Source organism: Belonocnema kinseyi, chromosome 10 (assembly GCF_010883055.1).
Source record: "Belonocnema kinseyi isolate 2016_QV_RU_SX_M_011 chromosome 10, B_treatae_v1, whole genome shotgun sequence".
Taxonomy (NCBI): domain Eukaryota; kingdom Metazoa; phylum Arthropoda; class Insecta; order Hymenoptera; family Cynipidae; genus Belonocnema; species Belonocnema kinseyi.
This window is the reverse complement of record NC_046666.1, coordinates 8,595,869-8,612,708: the sequence shown is the minus strand read 5'-3', so window position 1 is coordinate 8,612,708 and position 16,840 is coordinate 8,595,869. Positions and strand designations below refer to the sequence as shown.

Sequence of the window (16,840 nt, the reverse complement as noted above, 5' to 3'; positions counted from 1 at the left end):
TTTTTGTGCGCACTGGGCTGACATTGGACGCCCTAAGACGTTCCAAGGACTTTTTGAAACATTAATAGTTTTTGCAAGCCGGTCTGACATTGGACGTCCTAGGAACGTCTCAAGAATGTTCTTGGAATATTTATTGTTTTGATCCCACTGGGCTGACATTGGACGTCCTAAGACGTTCCAAGGGCGCTCTTGGGAAATTAGCGGTTTTGGTAAAACGGGGTTGATATTGGACATCCGAGGAACGTCCCGGGGACGTTTTTGGGATATTCATGGTACTGTACACACTGGGCTGACATCGGACATCCTAGGAACGTCCCAAAGATGTTCTTGGGGAGTTTTCATGAAAATTAAAATTTTAATTAATTAAAATTAAAATTTTAAAAATCGAACAATAAATCTAAAAATGGTGAAATTCGAAAAAATAAAAAATTAACTGCAAATGAAAGCATTCAAAATGAAACTCTTGAATTTTATACTTTTTAAATTGCAGTTTAAAAGCTTTTCAATTCAAAAATTTTATATTCAAATTCTGAATAACTTACACATATAAACGGGAAGGTACTAACACTTTTTCATTAAACACCTTTAAATGAAAAGCAGATAAACTGCAAAATTCAGAATTTTGAACATTCATGAATTATAGAGTTCGAAAATATAGATTAAGTTCCAAAAATATAAATCTATGTTAACATTTAAAATATTTTAAATTAAAGAATCAATCAATAAACTTAAAAAATTTTCAGAATTATATTATTAAGTTATTCTCGGCTAGAAACATTAAAAAATTTGTAATGCAAACTTTATTTAACTTAAAAGATCTCAAAATAGAAGTTAAATTATTTTCATATTAAATATTTTAAGCATCCTTGAAAAGCTTAAAAATTTTATTTCAAAATCTTGAGAAATCTAGAAGTTTTTCTTTAATTCTTCAAATTTAAAATAATTTTTGAAATTTTTTCAGAACTTTTAAATAATTTTTGAAATTAAAAGAATTTGTCCTACCACTTCTAGAAAATCCTGCGAATTTAAAAACACTGCCTTCAAATTTGGATTTATGACTAAAAATTGAACACTTATTATCTGCAGAAAAAATTAGAGTAATTTTAAAAGATGTTTATAATTTTTAAAAAAATTCAAAATTAATTTATAACTTAAAATGATATCAAATAACGTAAACCAATTTAATTTAAATTCAACTATTCGTAACAAAATTTCGGTGCAAATACCAGAAGAATACCACAGAAGAATAAAAACATTTTATTAATATTCTTAGTAAAATATTTTAAGCGATTTCCAGAATTGTCAAAAAGAACCTGGAAGATGTTCAGGATTAAAAAAAAGAAGTGTTCGATTATTATTTCTACATAAAAGTTCAATAATTTCGCTCAGAAATTAAACATTTTTTAAATAGAACAATGAAAAATTTAAGGTTTAAAGTTTAAAGGCTTTTTGAAATTATAACAATTCAAAGCTTTTTATGACAAATAATTAAGTTTGAAATTGCTTACTTTTAAATATTTGGCTTCAATTTACTCGTATTAAATTAAAAGTCAAATATTTCCAAATATTAAATAATTCTTCTTCTTCTTAATTAAAAAATTTCAAATTAAATGGGTTAAAAAGTGAATCATTTAGACTCAAAAAATATTTTTAATTTAATAAAAGCCATTCATTACGAATATATTATTATTAAGTTATTTTGAAGTTGAAAATAGTTTATAGATTTTCAATAGCACTTTAACATTTTTTAATATCTAAGACTTTTGAATTGAAACAGTAACAATCTGTAAATTCTTATATTCTGAACAAATTTAAAATCGTTGTATCAAATAACTTATTGTTTAGATTTTAATACTTGAAGTACCAATCCATTAAAAAAATTATTTATTTATTTATTTATATTTACATTTGATAAGATAATGCTGTTTTTTATCAAAAACTTTCAACTTCAAACGCTTTTAATTTTTAATTGCGTAAGTCTTCAAGACTGCTCTTCAAAATTCTTTAAATTAAAAATATACGCCTAAAAATAAAAATCTAAAATGAACGATTTTTAATGTAAAAGATTCAGAATATTCATTCTTTAAGTAAAAATTTCCATTTCAACCAATTGTAATAATTAGATTGTTTGCAAAATTTCCTGTTCCAATTCATAATTTAATTTTTTTGCGAAAAAATTTCGTTTCAACACGGAATAATATTCTCCTGAATAGATTCCAGTTCCAGATCGGAATTGGTTAAAAATTGAAATTCCCTGTTCAAATAAAGAATTTAAATTCTTTTCGAAAATTCTGCATTTCAACTCAATATTATAATTTTTTTTGTAAAATCCCCTGTTCTGATTCATAATTTAAATTTTGCTCGAAAATACATCTTTTCAACTCCTGTTGCAGCTCGTAATTTATTTAATTTTTTTAATTCCCTGTTCTTGAACTCTGAATTAGAATTCTTTGGAAAGATTCCCAGTTTCCTGTTCCAAGTCAGAATTATTATTATTATTCTGAATAAATTCCAGTTCCAGCTATGATTTGGTAAAAAATGGAAATTTCCCTGCTCAAATTAATATTTCAATTATTTTTATTTTAAATACTTTAAAAATCCTTAAAATGCATAAAAATTGTATTTCAAAATCTTGAAAAATCTATATGCTTTTTTACATTTTTTCAAATTAATTTTTTTCTCAATTCTGCCAAATTAAAGAAATTTTTTAAAAATCTTCTACATTCATTTTTGAAAATTTTGTAAATAGTTATAAATCTTTTTGAATATTCTCTTAAAATTAATTTATTGAAATAAAAAATTATTTTCAATTTTCCTAGGAAATGTTTTTTATTCTTCTCTGAAGCCTGTCCAAATTCTAAAAAGTTTATAACTTTTTTTTTCGCCATCTGCCAAAATCTATATTTTGTTTTAACTTGGTTTGAATTATCTAAAACCATTTCAAATTTTTAATTAATTTTGAATTTTTTCAAAACTCCCAAATATTTCTTCAACTCACTCGAATTTTTTTATGAGAATAATAGGTGTGCAATTGTTATTTTACATAAAAATTTAACAATTGGACTTAAAAATTAGTATTTTTTTAAATAGAATAATTAAAATTGTAACTTTCAACATTTAGGTTTTGTTTAGTTTTGAATATTTAATACATAATTACTGATTTTGAATGTCAAGTCAGATATTTCTAAATATTAAATAAATGTTTTTTTCTTAATTAAAAAATTTCAAATTGAATGCTTTACAAATGCAATATTTTAGATTGAAATAATATTTTTAATTTAATAAAAGCCTATGATTGTAAATATATTATTTTAAAGTTCTTTACTTTTTAAATCTAAAAGTACATTTCAATTTTAGGAATAATTAATTAATTCATATTCATATTTCATCAATTAAAAATATAGTTTTATCAAAAATCGTCTTTTTTAAATGCTTCTAAATTTTACTTCTTTTAGGTTTTTAAAACCGATTTTTTAAATTCTTTAAAAACAAACATTTTTCACGACGAATGAAATTTAAAAAATCGAACTCTATTCTAAACATTTTTCCATTTAAAGTAATAAATAATAAACAAAAAATGCAATTTACACGTATGGAATAGAAGGTACTACCACTTTTCAATTGAATTTTTTTAAATGAAATGTATAAGATAAACTGCAAAATTTAGAACTTTCATAAATTATAGAGTTCAAAGATTCAGATTGAATTCCAAAAATAGAAATCCACGTTAACATTTTTAATATTCTAAATCAAATATTTCAGTAATGAACTTTAAAAATTTTTTAAATAATATTTTTTTAAGTAATCTGAGGTTAGACAATTTAAAAAATGAAAAACAATTTTTTTAACTTAGCAGTTTTTAAATTAGAAGTTAAATTATTTGAATTTAAAATAGTTTAAGCATCCTTCCAAAAATTTTAAATTTAATTTTGAATATTGAGAAATATATAATTGGTTTGATATTTTTCCAACTTTAAAATCATTTTTGAAATTTTTTCGAAAGGTTTAAATATATTTTTAAATGAATTGCATTTTCCCTGCAAGTTTTAGAAAATCCTGCAATTTAAAAAAATCCTTAAAATTTGATTTTATGAATAACAATAGAAACACTTATTATTTGTAGAAAAAAATTAGAGCAATTTTAAAATATATTTAGATGTTTTAAAAATATCAAAATTAAATTTAGAACTTAAAATTATTTCAAATCATGTACACGAAGTTGCCGACCCGAAAAAATTGGGCTAGTCGTTCCATTTTGAAACATTATTGTAACAGAAAATTAAAAAAAATCTTAAGAGATTTCCAAAATGATCAAAACAGAACCTGGAAGATTTTAAGAATTTTTTTTGAATATGCAGGATGTTCAGTAAATTTTAGGAAAAATTGGGTTAATTTTAAAATGTATTTACAAGTTCTAAACAAAAATGTTAACACACTTCTTTTCAATTACTTGAAGACATTCCAAGTTTTTAATTAACTTTAAATCTTTTTAAAACTATGAAATATCTCTTGAAATTACTCAAATTTTGTTTACAAAGAATAAGTGTTCAATTACTATTTATACGTCAAAATTTAACAATTTCGCTTAAAATGAAATATTTTTGAAACAGAATAATTCAAATTGTATTCAATTGCATTCAATTTACTCTTCTTAAATGACAGTGAATTTTTTAATGGCAAAGAAAACTAATACAAATTATATATTAATTTATTTATTCCTTCTAATATGAAAAATAATATAAAGGAAGACCTAAAACTTTGAATTAAAAATATTGTACTGATGAATTATTAAAATTATTACTTACAAATAAAATTATCGGAATAAATGATATTATAATAATCTCAAACAGTTACAATCTGGAAATTCTCAAATTTTGAAGGGATTTAGAATCGTTTTGTCAAATCAATAACTGTTCAGTTTTTTATACTTTAATTATTTACAAAACTGTTGAAATCAAACTTGGGCAAATTTTTCTTCTTAAAATTCGTGAAATTCCCGGTCAAAAAATAAATGCATCGTCATTTCCCGATTTTTCCCGGTCTCATAAGGTTTCTGGTTTTCCAGGTTTCCCGGCCAAGCAGACAGCCTGAAATTAGTTAAAAAATGTTTAAAAACTTGCTCTTACCCGTGAAAGTTGAGACAATCGTGAGGTTTTCCTGGCTAAGTATCCTCAGCGGATGTTCCTCCTGATCACTTTCCGGTAGCGGATTTTCTCCCATACACAATGCAATATCTTCTTCTGTAACTTGGAGACAAGAATCCTGCATTGGCACAGGTTCCAAATCTTCAACCTCCACAATCTCCAGAATCTCATCCTCTGAAGAAAGTGAGTGCCTGGACGGTAAGACCATGTCCTTATGAGAGAGATTCAAACTCTCCATCGAAACTTCTCTACTAACACCATTACTAAGTGGTTCTATAAGTGGCAAAGGTGGCGGAACGACAATCTCCTCATCATCATCTTCATCCTCCCCAGCGTCTAATTTATTCCTATCCATGCAATCATCCATTACTGGGCTTGCCGTCAAGTCCAGCCCAGAATCAGTGTTAGATTTAACGTTCATAAGATTTAATTTAGCCCCAAGCTTCTCTGTAATGTCTTCAATCTCATTCGCTTTCAAACTCTCGCTCTCTATTGTCGATAGAGAAGTCTCATCATCATCACAAGTCTTAAACGTCGGCGGCTCCTTAAACTGTGAGGATTGGCCGGCTTTATTATCACTTCTAGAAGAATGTTTGCTTTTTTGAATTTGCGACGACTGATTCTCGACCCATTTTCTAATCATACTTTTCTTATGACTGTCCATGAATCCATACCCTGTAGAATGCTGCTGATGAAGAGGTCCTGTCAGTTTCATCGGTCCATCTATCCAGGTCTCTCTTTTGTGATGGGAGTCCTTCAATAAGTGTCTAGCCTCCGCAACCTTTGACTTTGAGATCCTGGGTCCATCTATCCACTGTTCATCGGAACCTCCACTTGGAGCAGCTAACTGCATTTTATTAGTTGGGGAGTCAGTTACTTTGGAAGCAGATGCCTTCGTGGAATTGTTCTTCCTTGCCGGACTGGCTTTAGGAGTGATACTATGAGCAGGTGAAGTTTGCTTCGAGGCAGTTTGAGTGAGAGCTTTCACAGCTTTCGTGACTTTATGAACCGGACTTCGCTCTTCGGGAATCTTGCTGGGTCTCTCTGCAGCAGAGCCTCGAAGAATTCGTCCCATTGCACATCGATTATCACCAGAGTTGAGACTAGGAATATAAACAGGGGGATGTTCGCCATCAGTCGCGTCATCAGTACTTGGCCCCACGTAGATGACTGTATCAGCGGAGAGGTCGCTAGAACTAGGATCACACTCACTATTTTGTCTGGCAGCTTCTTCCCCAGAACTTCCGCCACTTCCATTGCCCTGGGGGTTGTTCCCGATGAACTTGATTTTCCTCCGCCTCATCCTGTGGATTCTGGAAGCTAGTTGGACTGTTGTGAGCGTTTCGCTATAGTGTTGAGCATTGGGAGAGACGTGGGCGATCATTGCTGCGTGACACGTTAATGATCCGAGGCATTCTTTGAGGAGTTGGGTCAGCTTGTGTTCTTTGTAGGGCAGATGCTTCTGGCCGTTGAAGATGGCGAGAAGGATGTTACCCAGGCCCGAGAGGGGAATTCCTCCGGAGGATTTTCCTCGGTCTGAGTTGCCGAGGTCGATCAGATGAAGTCTGCTCCGCCCTCCAGCAACTGGAATGATAATTTAAGATTCATGAAGAGTTGTTATCAATTAAAACTCATTCCCTTTGAACTAACTGGTAACAACATCTCAACAAAGACCCGAATTGTGAATGATGAATAAAAAGTAATGTTTCAGACTGCTTTTTTGTATCAAACAGATACGCTGCAGGTCTTCATCCTCTAGCAACTTTATGTATGAGTGAATGGCTTCGGACTTTCAAACACGAAATATAAACCCTTCGATTTTTATAGCCCCTAAATATAAAATATTCCCAACTTCTCGTAAATTCTACTTTTCAAACATGTTTTATTTAACATGTTTTAATCTTGGAAATGGGTTTAGGAACATAAACCGGCTTTTTATTGTTTACAGATACTTTACCTCCTCCCTTTCCGGCGACACTATACTGATACACGTGGAGGGTGTAAAGCATGTGTGCATCACCATCTTCTCGTTGACGACCAGCAACTGCAGCATCAAGATAAAAAGCTGCTCGTTCCGCAGTCGGAGCACGCAGTTCGCTGTGCTGTTGAAGTTGCAGAGTTCCGAAGAGTGGATCATCCCTTAAATATACGGCTGGCGATTGCTCAGAATCTGAAACAAAAATCAATTCCACAATTTAAAAAAAAAAAAACACGCGAGCCGTCGAGGGACGCCCGACAGAAGTGATAACTTCATATGGTGTAAATTGAAGGGGGTTTTCTTTAAACTCTTTCAACATAAAAAATAGTTGAAATATTATTTGAACTAATTAAAATATTTGGGAGTAGGTTGGAAATGAATAAGTAACCTATTGAAAATAGTTAGCACGCGTATGAACGGCGACCTTCAAGAAGAGCGCATGCCGCTATACACCGCTATGTATATGCGAGCATGCCGCTATACACTGCTAATACTGTCAGTCTCATATGAGTGTGAAAGCGAAGGACGGATAGAAATAGAGCGAGAGAGAGAGAGAGAGAGATAGCGGTGAGAGGGGGAGAAGAGGGAGAAATGGAAGAAGCGAAGTCTAGATAGAGTGGGAGAGGGATTGCAAGAATCAGTCAAAGGGAGATGCGAAGGAGACATAGAGGAGATGAAGCGTCATCTGGATAGCGTTCCCGTTACCCAGTTTTGTGAGTTCACACCGTGCCATAAGAAATGTCAGGGGAAATGCGATATTAAAATTAATATAATACGCTTCAGATTTGAAGTTGAAATATATTGTATTTACAACTAAAAAACTTTGAATTTAAAAAAAAAAAATAATTTTCTACCAAGAAAGATGATTTTCCTAACCAAATCATTTAACTTTCAAGCAGCAGAGACCAATTTAAACAAAATAACAGAACTATTAATTATATCAGAATTTTTCTAAACACGAAAATACTTTCAAAACAAAATGACTAGTATTCTGTTCAAGAAGAAACATTTGAACAGAATAGATGGATTTTCGACAGAAGACGTGACTTTCTAACAAAATAGTACAAATTTCAAAAGATTAAGTTACATTTTTTACCAAATAGTGAAATTTTCAAACAAATGTTCAAATTGTGAAACTTTTTAGAAAACAGTTGAATTTTCATTCAAAAGAAAAATCTTCAACTAAAATGTAATAGTTGATATTTTAATGCAAAAAGATTTTAATTTTTATTAAAAATTGTTAAATTGAACCAAAAAGATGGATTCTCAACGATGTATGTAATGGTTGATATTTAAATCACAAAATATTTTAATTTCAAACCAAAAATAGTTTAATTCAACCAAAAATACGAATTTTTAATCAAACAGTTAAATCCCTAAACAAAAAAAAATTTTTCAACAAAAGTATTGAATCCTTTCCCAAAAAGACGAATTTGCAACAAAACAGTTGACTTTTCAAACAAAAACGATACTTTTTAACAAATTAAAAAAATTTTCAACAAAGTAGATCAATTTTCAACCAAATAGTTGAATTTTCAAGCAACATTCTTAATTTCCTAGTGAAAAAGAACATTTTAACAAAATATGTGAATTTTTAATTATGAAAGAAAAATGTTCGCTAAAAATTTCTTTGTTGAATTTCGAGATCAAAAAATTAATTTCTAACAACATTAACAACAAAAAAATTTCAAGGGAACAGTTACATTTTCGACCAAACTATTTTTAACTAAAACCAAGAATCTTCAATAAAATAAACTAAATGTTAAGCCAATTAGTTCAACTTCCAACAAAATAATTAAATTTTCAACTAAAAATGGAATAGTTAAATTTTCAGTTAAGGAAATTAATTTTTCACAAAAAAATCAATTTCATGCCAAACAGTTGAATTTTCAACTCAATGAGACAAATTTATCGAATTTTCGAGAAAAACGATATTTCAACAGAAAAAATTAGTTTTCTAACTAAACGATGAATTTGTAAAAATGTGCATAAATTTTCAACTAAAAAACATCGGCTTTTGACCAAGAAGGCAATAGTTAAATTTTCAGTAAATAAATTGATTTTTACCAAAGCAAAAAACAGTTTGTAACGATACAGTTTTTAACGATATAATTTTAATTTCCTATCAAAAATACGATTTTTCATCAAAAATTTAGAACTTTGAACCAAAGAGATGAATCTTTAACGAAAAAAATTAATTTTAGAATAAATAATTGCATTTTTAATAAAAAAAAATGGTCAATCAAGAAGATTAATGTTTTAACAAAAAAAAATTAACAAAAAAATGTTTGATCTGAACAAGATTAATTTTCAACAAAAAATGAAATATTCTATGTTGAATTTTCAGTTAGAAAAATTAGTTTTTCACAAAAGGAAAACGAATTTTCAACAAAAAGAAATTAATTCTCAACTGAAAGTATTAGATTAGACTTTCAATTGAAAAAAATAAACTATCAACCAACATAATAAGATTTTCTTTTGGATTCTAATTCATTCAGTTTGCATTTAAGGGAAAAAACGAAAAAAGGGGCGAGTTTCTTGAAAGCAGGGAGGAAAGAGGAAATATTTAAAAAAGGAGAAATAGGGGAATAGTAGAAAGACTATTAAGTCTAAGCTGAATAAGGATAAGACTCTAAAATCTCGGGAAATTTTGGAAAGGGATGAAATGGAAAGTAGGGGAAGTGATGGGTGTGAAGAATAAGGACAGGGAAGTGAAGGGTAGTAGGACTGTGAGGGTAAGTAGGAGAATCATAGTACAGAGAAGGCAAGAAAGGAGAGGGGAATTAAAGAAGAGAGAAGTAAAGGAAGTGGAGGCGGCAGTAAAGGAAGGGATAGTAGGAGAATACGGAAAGGACTGTGAAGTATCGAGAAGTGCTGGAAAGTGATATAACGGGGAGTAGAGGAATTGAGGAGAGGGTAAGAACGCGGAAGTGATCGGTAGTAGAGAAGTGTGGATGAGCAGAAAGAAGTAAGAAAAGAATAAGTAGAGTACAGAATTGTAGAAGAAGGGGAGTAGTATGATGCAAAGTGAAGGAGACAGAAGTAGATCAGATGAAGTAAATTCATGACTGAAGTAAGGATAGGAATAATAGGCAAATGAGGTAAAGATTTTAAAGTCTCGGGAAGTAATGGAAAGTGATGGGATGCGAAGTAGGGGGGGGGGGGGGAAGGGAAAAAGAAGTAATGACTATGAAGTATCAGGAAGTGACGGAAGGTTAAAGGATGAGAAGTACGGGGATTGAGGGGAGGGAAAGGACAAGGAATTGATGGGTAGTAGGGAAGTGTGAAAGAGTAGAAGGAAGTAAGAAGAGGGTAAGGCGGAGACGTAGTGGAAGGGAAATAAGGAGCAGTGCAATAAAGGAGACAGAAGTAGTGCTGATGAAGGGAATTGAAGACGGAAGGGGAGGAATAGTAATGGAAGGGAGTGAAGGGGGATTATGAGAGAGAAAGGAAGGTAGGAGAAATGAAATACAGTAGGATAAGCAAACTATAAAATGATTTTTATTGTTGGTATTTCCAGATGGCTGCGATAAAAAAGAGGTGTAAAGTCTAAAGAAGATAGATTTCAAACTAAAATGTAGGCATTAAACCGGTTACTTTACTAACTTCCACCCTTGAGCCAGTCTTGAGCGCTAAGGGTTGCAATTTAGAGTTCATTGTCTTATGATCGTATCCCTGGAGAAATAAGGAAAGATCGGGATCGTAAATCGGTCGAGGACGTCCTCGTATCTTTAATGTCTCTTTTCCTGAAATACGAGGGTGATAAAATGTAGAAAGATAGGGTTATCTGTTACAACCGGAAGAAGAGGTCGGGGGTTGACGAGCGATTCGCATAATCAAGGTAATGTAGAACCTACTTGTAAACAGTCATCAGCTTAAAAGCGTAATAACGAAACCCGTGATACACAGGTGATCTTGTCGTAAAATCCAGTAAACGAAGCAAAATACAATTTATAAACTTGGGGCTGCGTTCGCATGCGACTAATTCGACGATAAGAAAAAGGGCAAATTGACAAAAAAAATGTAGCTTCTTTGAAATACAAATTGTACAAATAAGAGAGTTTAGAGCCCAAAATGCTACCAAACAAAGAAAATAGAATGATTTTCCATTAAAACAGGGGAAATAATTATTAACTATATAGTTCGAATTTTCCTAAAAAAAGTGTATTTTTTTATTAAAAGATATTATTTTTTAATGAAAGATTTCAACGATTTCAAGATAAAATCTGAGTGTTTAGGAAAATAGTTCACTTTTAAACAAGAAAAGATGAATTTTGAACAAAAATTTAATTTTTAACCAAGGAGGATGATTTTCTAACAGGAAAGATGAACTTTCAAACAAGAATTTTTCTACCAAAAAATATGAATTTACAATCCATAAGGACGAATTTCAAGACAAAAAGACGAAGTTGAAAAAATTTAATTTTCAATCAAATAATAAGACTTTTTAACAAACTATTTAGATTTTCTACAAAATAATATAATTTACTACTAAATAGTTGCATTTTTAACCAACGCAGTATAAATCTTCTACCAAGAAAAAGATAAATTTTCAAACAAAAAAGGTTTTTCAGTAAAGAGAGAAAGATAAATTTAACCAAACTGTTTCATTTTTAAGCCAAATAGGCGAATTTAGTAGAAAACAGTTGAACTCTTAAACAAAAAGTTAATTTTCAACCAAACAGTTAAATTTTCTACTAAAATAATAGAATTTACAACTTAAAATCACGAATTTTTTTTTACAAAATAGGTGAATTTTCAAGACCACAAGACAATTTTTCTACAATCCTGTTTAATTTTCAACCATAAAATCATTTTATTAGTTGAAAATCTAACTATTATTTTGTTGGAAAACTAATTTTTCGACTGAAAATTTAACTGTTTCATTTTTTATTGGAAATTCATTTTTTTTTTGTGACAATTCAAGTATTGGTTTGACAATTTATGCGCTTTATTACAAATTTGTTAAAAACTAATTGACTATTTAAGTATTTAGTTGACAATTTATGTACTTTGTTAAAAAGTTGTGTGTTTTGGTAGAAAATCATATTTTTCATTAAAAATTTTAATACTTTTTCAACTTACAAAATGAATATTCCATTTTTTGTTAAAATTTTTTTTTTATTAATTGCAAATTCAACTTCTGATTATAAAATTCAACCAATTAGTTGACAGTTCATTATTTTGTTGGAAAACCCTGTTTTTTTTGTTGGTAAAAAATTAATCTTTTTCTATGAAAATTAATGTTTTTGGTTGAAAATTCAACTATTCAGTGAACAATTTTGTTAACAAATAATGTGTTTTCTTGAAAATTAATTTGTTTAACTAAAAATTGAACTATTTTATTTTTGGTTGAAAATTGATCTTTTTTAGTTACAACTTAAATTACTTGGTTCGAAGTTAAACTACATTGTTAAAAATTCATATTTCTGATTTAAGATTCTTAATTATTTTAGATTAAAATTTTACTATTTTGAGGGAACTTTGTTTGTTTTTTGGACAAAAATGATTTTTAGTTTAACTAAAAGTTAACTATTTCATTTTTGGTGATAAATTTTTCTTCCGGGTTCCAAATTAATGTATTTCGTTAAAAATCCGTGATTTCTGGTAGAAAATTAATCTCACCGCTTGAAATTTCTTTTTTTTTTTTAAATTAACTTTAAACTGAAAATTTAACTGCTGCATTTTTTATTCGAGAATAAAAAATTTTAGCAGAGCATTCAACTATTTAGTGGACAGTTCATGTATCTTGTTGAAAGTTCCTTTTTTGCTTGAAAATTAATCTTCTTTGATCAATATTCATGTTTTTTGTAGAAAATTCAGCTATTTGGTGGAAAATTTGGTTAAAAAGTAATTTATTTGGTTTAATTTGTTTTTTATTGAAAATTTAATTATTTTATTTTAACTTTCAAATTTATCTTATCTTTTAATTTAAAATTAAACTACCTGGTTGAGGTTAAAATACTTTGTTCAAAAATCATTTTTTGTTTGGTAGATACATCATTTTAGTTACAATCTCATCTCTTTGGTTAAAAATTCATTTTCTTAATGAAAATTTATTTTTTGAAATATAAAATGTACCTACAAATTATTATTTTTTGTTGAAAATTCAACTATTTGGCCGAAAATTTAAGTATAGTGATGGAAATTAGTCTTCTTCGGTAGAAAATTAATTTTCTCAATTGAAAATTTATCTTTTTGGTTGGGGATTTAAATATTTAGTTAAAAGTTAATCGATTTATTGAAAATTAAACCATTTTCTTAAAAAGTAATCCCTAATGGTTGAAAAATCGCGTGATTCTAGTTTAGGTAGAATAATTCACCATAATTTTATGTAAGCCAGAGTAATCCTACGAAATTAATTGTATTAATATTAATTTATTATTTGATCTATAAACAAAAAATAATTTTTTTGTAGTAAAGATTAAAAAATCCGAAGTTTAAAAATGTATGGTGTAATAAACTAATGAAATCTGGGAGCCTAAGAAAAAAGGGATTAGGGTAATATCAATTGTGTGTTATTAAATCGACTTATAAAGTGATATTAGGTATTAAATCCTATAAGATGAGATCTGAAGGAAATATTTTCAAAGGTTTCGTAGAGCAGATATAATTAAAGAAGGGTTCGGAGGCAGTGAACTGGCCCTAGCCCCTCTGTTCTTCCCCATGGTGCGCCACGGTCTTCTAACAATTCAAGCGTCCCTCTTATGATGCTTTTCTTTAATTACTGCTACGAAGTAGATCCGTAATGTCGCTCGTAAAAGTTATAAAATGCTTGGTAAAACGTAAAAGTCGTAAGAAGAATTAAAAGAAAAGAGTGAAAGAAGAGATACGGAGTAGAAAAAAAATGGGATGATGGAGGGAGAGGAAAAAGAAGAAAATGTACGATAGAGGGGAAAAATAAAAAAAAGTCATGTGGACGAAAGAGAAGAGATAAATGTACTTTAAAAAAGAGTGTTAAATTCAGACTCTTTTAGAATTAAAAAATGACAGTTTAAAAAAATTAAGCCAAAGCTTCTAATTATAAGAGAACGGTCATTAACGTTTATAGAGGGACATTTTTCCCCCGGATAGAACCCTGGTTAGACCAGACCAAAAAGAATAATTTTCAACAAACTAGGTGAATTTTTTCAACCAACAAAATGGATTTTTTACCAAAAAGATAAATTTTCAACTGAATACATGAATTTTCAACTAAAAATGCTCATTTTTAACCAAAAATAGAATAGGTAATTGTTTAATAATAAAAATAAATTTTTAACTAAGAAAATAATTTTCAACTAAATACATACATTTTCAAGAAAAAAATGCATTTTTAAGCAAAGAGATAGTTTTTAAACAAAATACATGAAATTCAAAATAAAGAAGCTACATTTTTATTTGAAAATAAAATAGATAATTATTCAGTTATAACAATAAATGTTACTCTTACAAAAGAATTAACAAAAAAAAGATACATTTTTAACCAAAAAAATGAATTTTCAATTTAAAAGATAATCTGTTACCTAGTGAGATTAATTTTCTACCAAAAAGACAATTTTCAACAAAATACATGAATTTTCAACTAAAGAAGCTAAAATTTGCACCAAAAATAGAATATTTTATTATTCAGTTATAAAAATAAATTTTTAATCGAAAGTAGAATAGTTAAATCAAAAAAGAAAAATTGGAAGTTCCAACCACACAAAATAATTTTGCTTTAAATAGTTAACTTTTGAAAGAAACAAATAAATCTTCAACCAAAAATATTAAATTTCTACAGAAAAAATAATAATTTTCAACTAAAAAAGATCAATTGTATAAAAAAATGTAACCAGAAAATCCACTTTCAACAATACAGGTTAATTTTCAACCAAAGACATTATTTTCAACCATGAAGATAAATTTTTAACCAAGACTTTCAACAAAACATTTGAAATTTTAACGAAAAATATAAAATTCAGCAAAAAATGGAATAGTTCAATTTTCAGTTTAAAAAATTAATTTTACATAGAAAAAATAAATTTAAAAGGAAAATTAAATTTTCAACCGCAAAGATTAATTTTGGACTTATATTATAAATCTTCAACCAATAAAATTAATTTTTAAACTAATAGCTGAATTTTCAAACCAAAAAATGACTTTTCAACCAAACAATTATTTATCTTCCTAAAAGATGAATTTTTCACCAAGAAAATTAATATTTTAGCCAAAGAGACAAATTTACAAAAAAGACATGAATTTAAAAAAAAGTTAAATTTGCAACTAAAGAAGTTACATTTTCAATCAAAAATGTAATAGTGAAAATTTCAGTTAAAAAAATTCATTTTTAGCCAAAAATTTTTTTTTTTAAAGTTGAATCCTCATTCAAAATAGATTGATTTTCAATGAAACAATTGCATTTTCTACAATAAAATATGAATTTTTTAATTAAAAGATGTTTTTTCAACAAAAGTGTTGAATATCACATCGAAATTTTGAATTTAAAAAGGTTAATTTTCAACCAAGTAATCGCATTTTTTACAAAATTAGTAGAATTTTTAACCCAAAAAGATGAATTTTCAACCAATCAGTTGATTTTTAAATAAAAAAGAATTTATTTTTGTAGAAGATTTAGCATTTTGGTTGGAAATTCAAATGTTTTGTTGAAGAGTTAATTATTTTTTACCTAAAAATTACACCATTCTGTTGCTATTTAAGGGGATTTTAAAGGATTAATTAAATTTCATGGGGTAACATATTTTGAAAGTTTTGAAAGTTTTTATACGATTTTATAGAATTTCTAAGCCTTCCATGGGATATCAGAGTAATTCAAGGGATTTCAAAGGATACCATGGAATTTTATATTATTTTATGGGGTCTTCAGGAATTTCAGAGCTTTAAATGTCATTTAATTTTTTGGGATATAATATAATTTCAATGGATTTACCAACATTTGAAAGAATTTCATGGAATATCATATTTTAAACGATTTAATGAAATAATAAAGATTTCAACACATTAACATTTTTTAAAGTTTCAAAGAGAATATTCATGTAAATTTATTGGATTTTTTGAAATTCCATGCAATATTTTAAAGTTCCTCAAAATCTTTTAGTATTCATTAAAGTATTTGAAATTCCATTAAATACCACAAAATTCTTTAAAATTCCGTGAAATACCTGGAAGTGTAATAATATTCCATAAATCAATCGAAACATTTTAAAATCCGGTGAAATTCCATACATTTAAGAGTCCTAAATATCATTGAGATTCATTAGAATATTTGAAATTCCATACAATATTTTGAGATCCCATGGAATCCCTCGAAATGTCATAACAACCCATAAATCCATTAAAATCTCTTAAAATTATTAATTTTTTTTAAATTTCATGAAATTCCATTAAATCCCTGGACCTGCAATAATAATAAACAAATTAAATTCCACGAAATTCTAGGTAATTCCGCTCGCTAAATCTGAATTAGTTAAAATTTAACTAATTCAATTAGTACACTCTTAAACATGTATTCTGAGGTTAGCTCGGGTTTACTATGGTTTTCGGAGTCGCCGAATACAAATCTGGCGTCCTTTGACTTTTATCGCGTCAGGTTCAAGGTCATTGGAAGGTCAAATCGAGAGAAAACCGTAAAAAAATGCAAAAAAATACGTTATAGGTTTTTGGAGTCGCTAATTACGAATCTGGCATCCGTTGAACTCTATCGCTTCAGGTTCAAGGTCATTTGAAGGTCAAATCGAGA

At 28.5% G+C, this 16,840-nt stretch overlaps 1 protein-coding gene across 1 annotated transcript in view; it reads right to left on the bottom strand.

The window, feature by feature from the left end:
* LOC117181718 (kinesin-like protein CG14535) overlaps positions 1 to 16,840 on the bottom strand; it is a 223,153-nt gene that overhangs the window by 19,604 nt on the left and 186,709 nt on the right. The window contains exons 5-6 of the mRNA XM_033374662.1: positions 7,102 to 7,314; positions 5,127 to 6,728 (exon numbers count right to left, since the gene is read on the bottom strand). Coding sequence (XP_033230553.1) covers positions 5,127 to 6,728; positions 7,102 to 7,314 — 1,815 coding nt within the window. The remainder of the gene's footprint in view (positions 1 to 5,126; positions 6,729 to 7,101; positions 7,315 to 16,840) is intronic.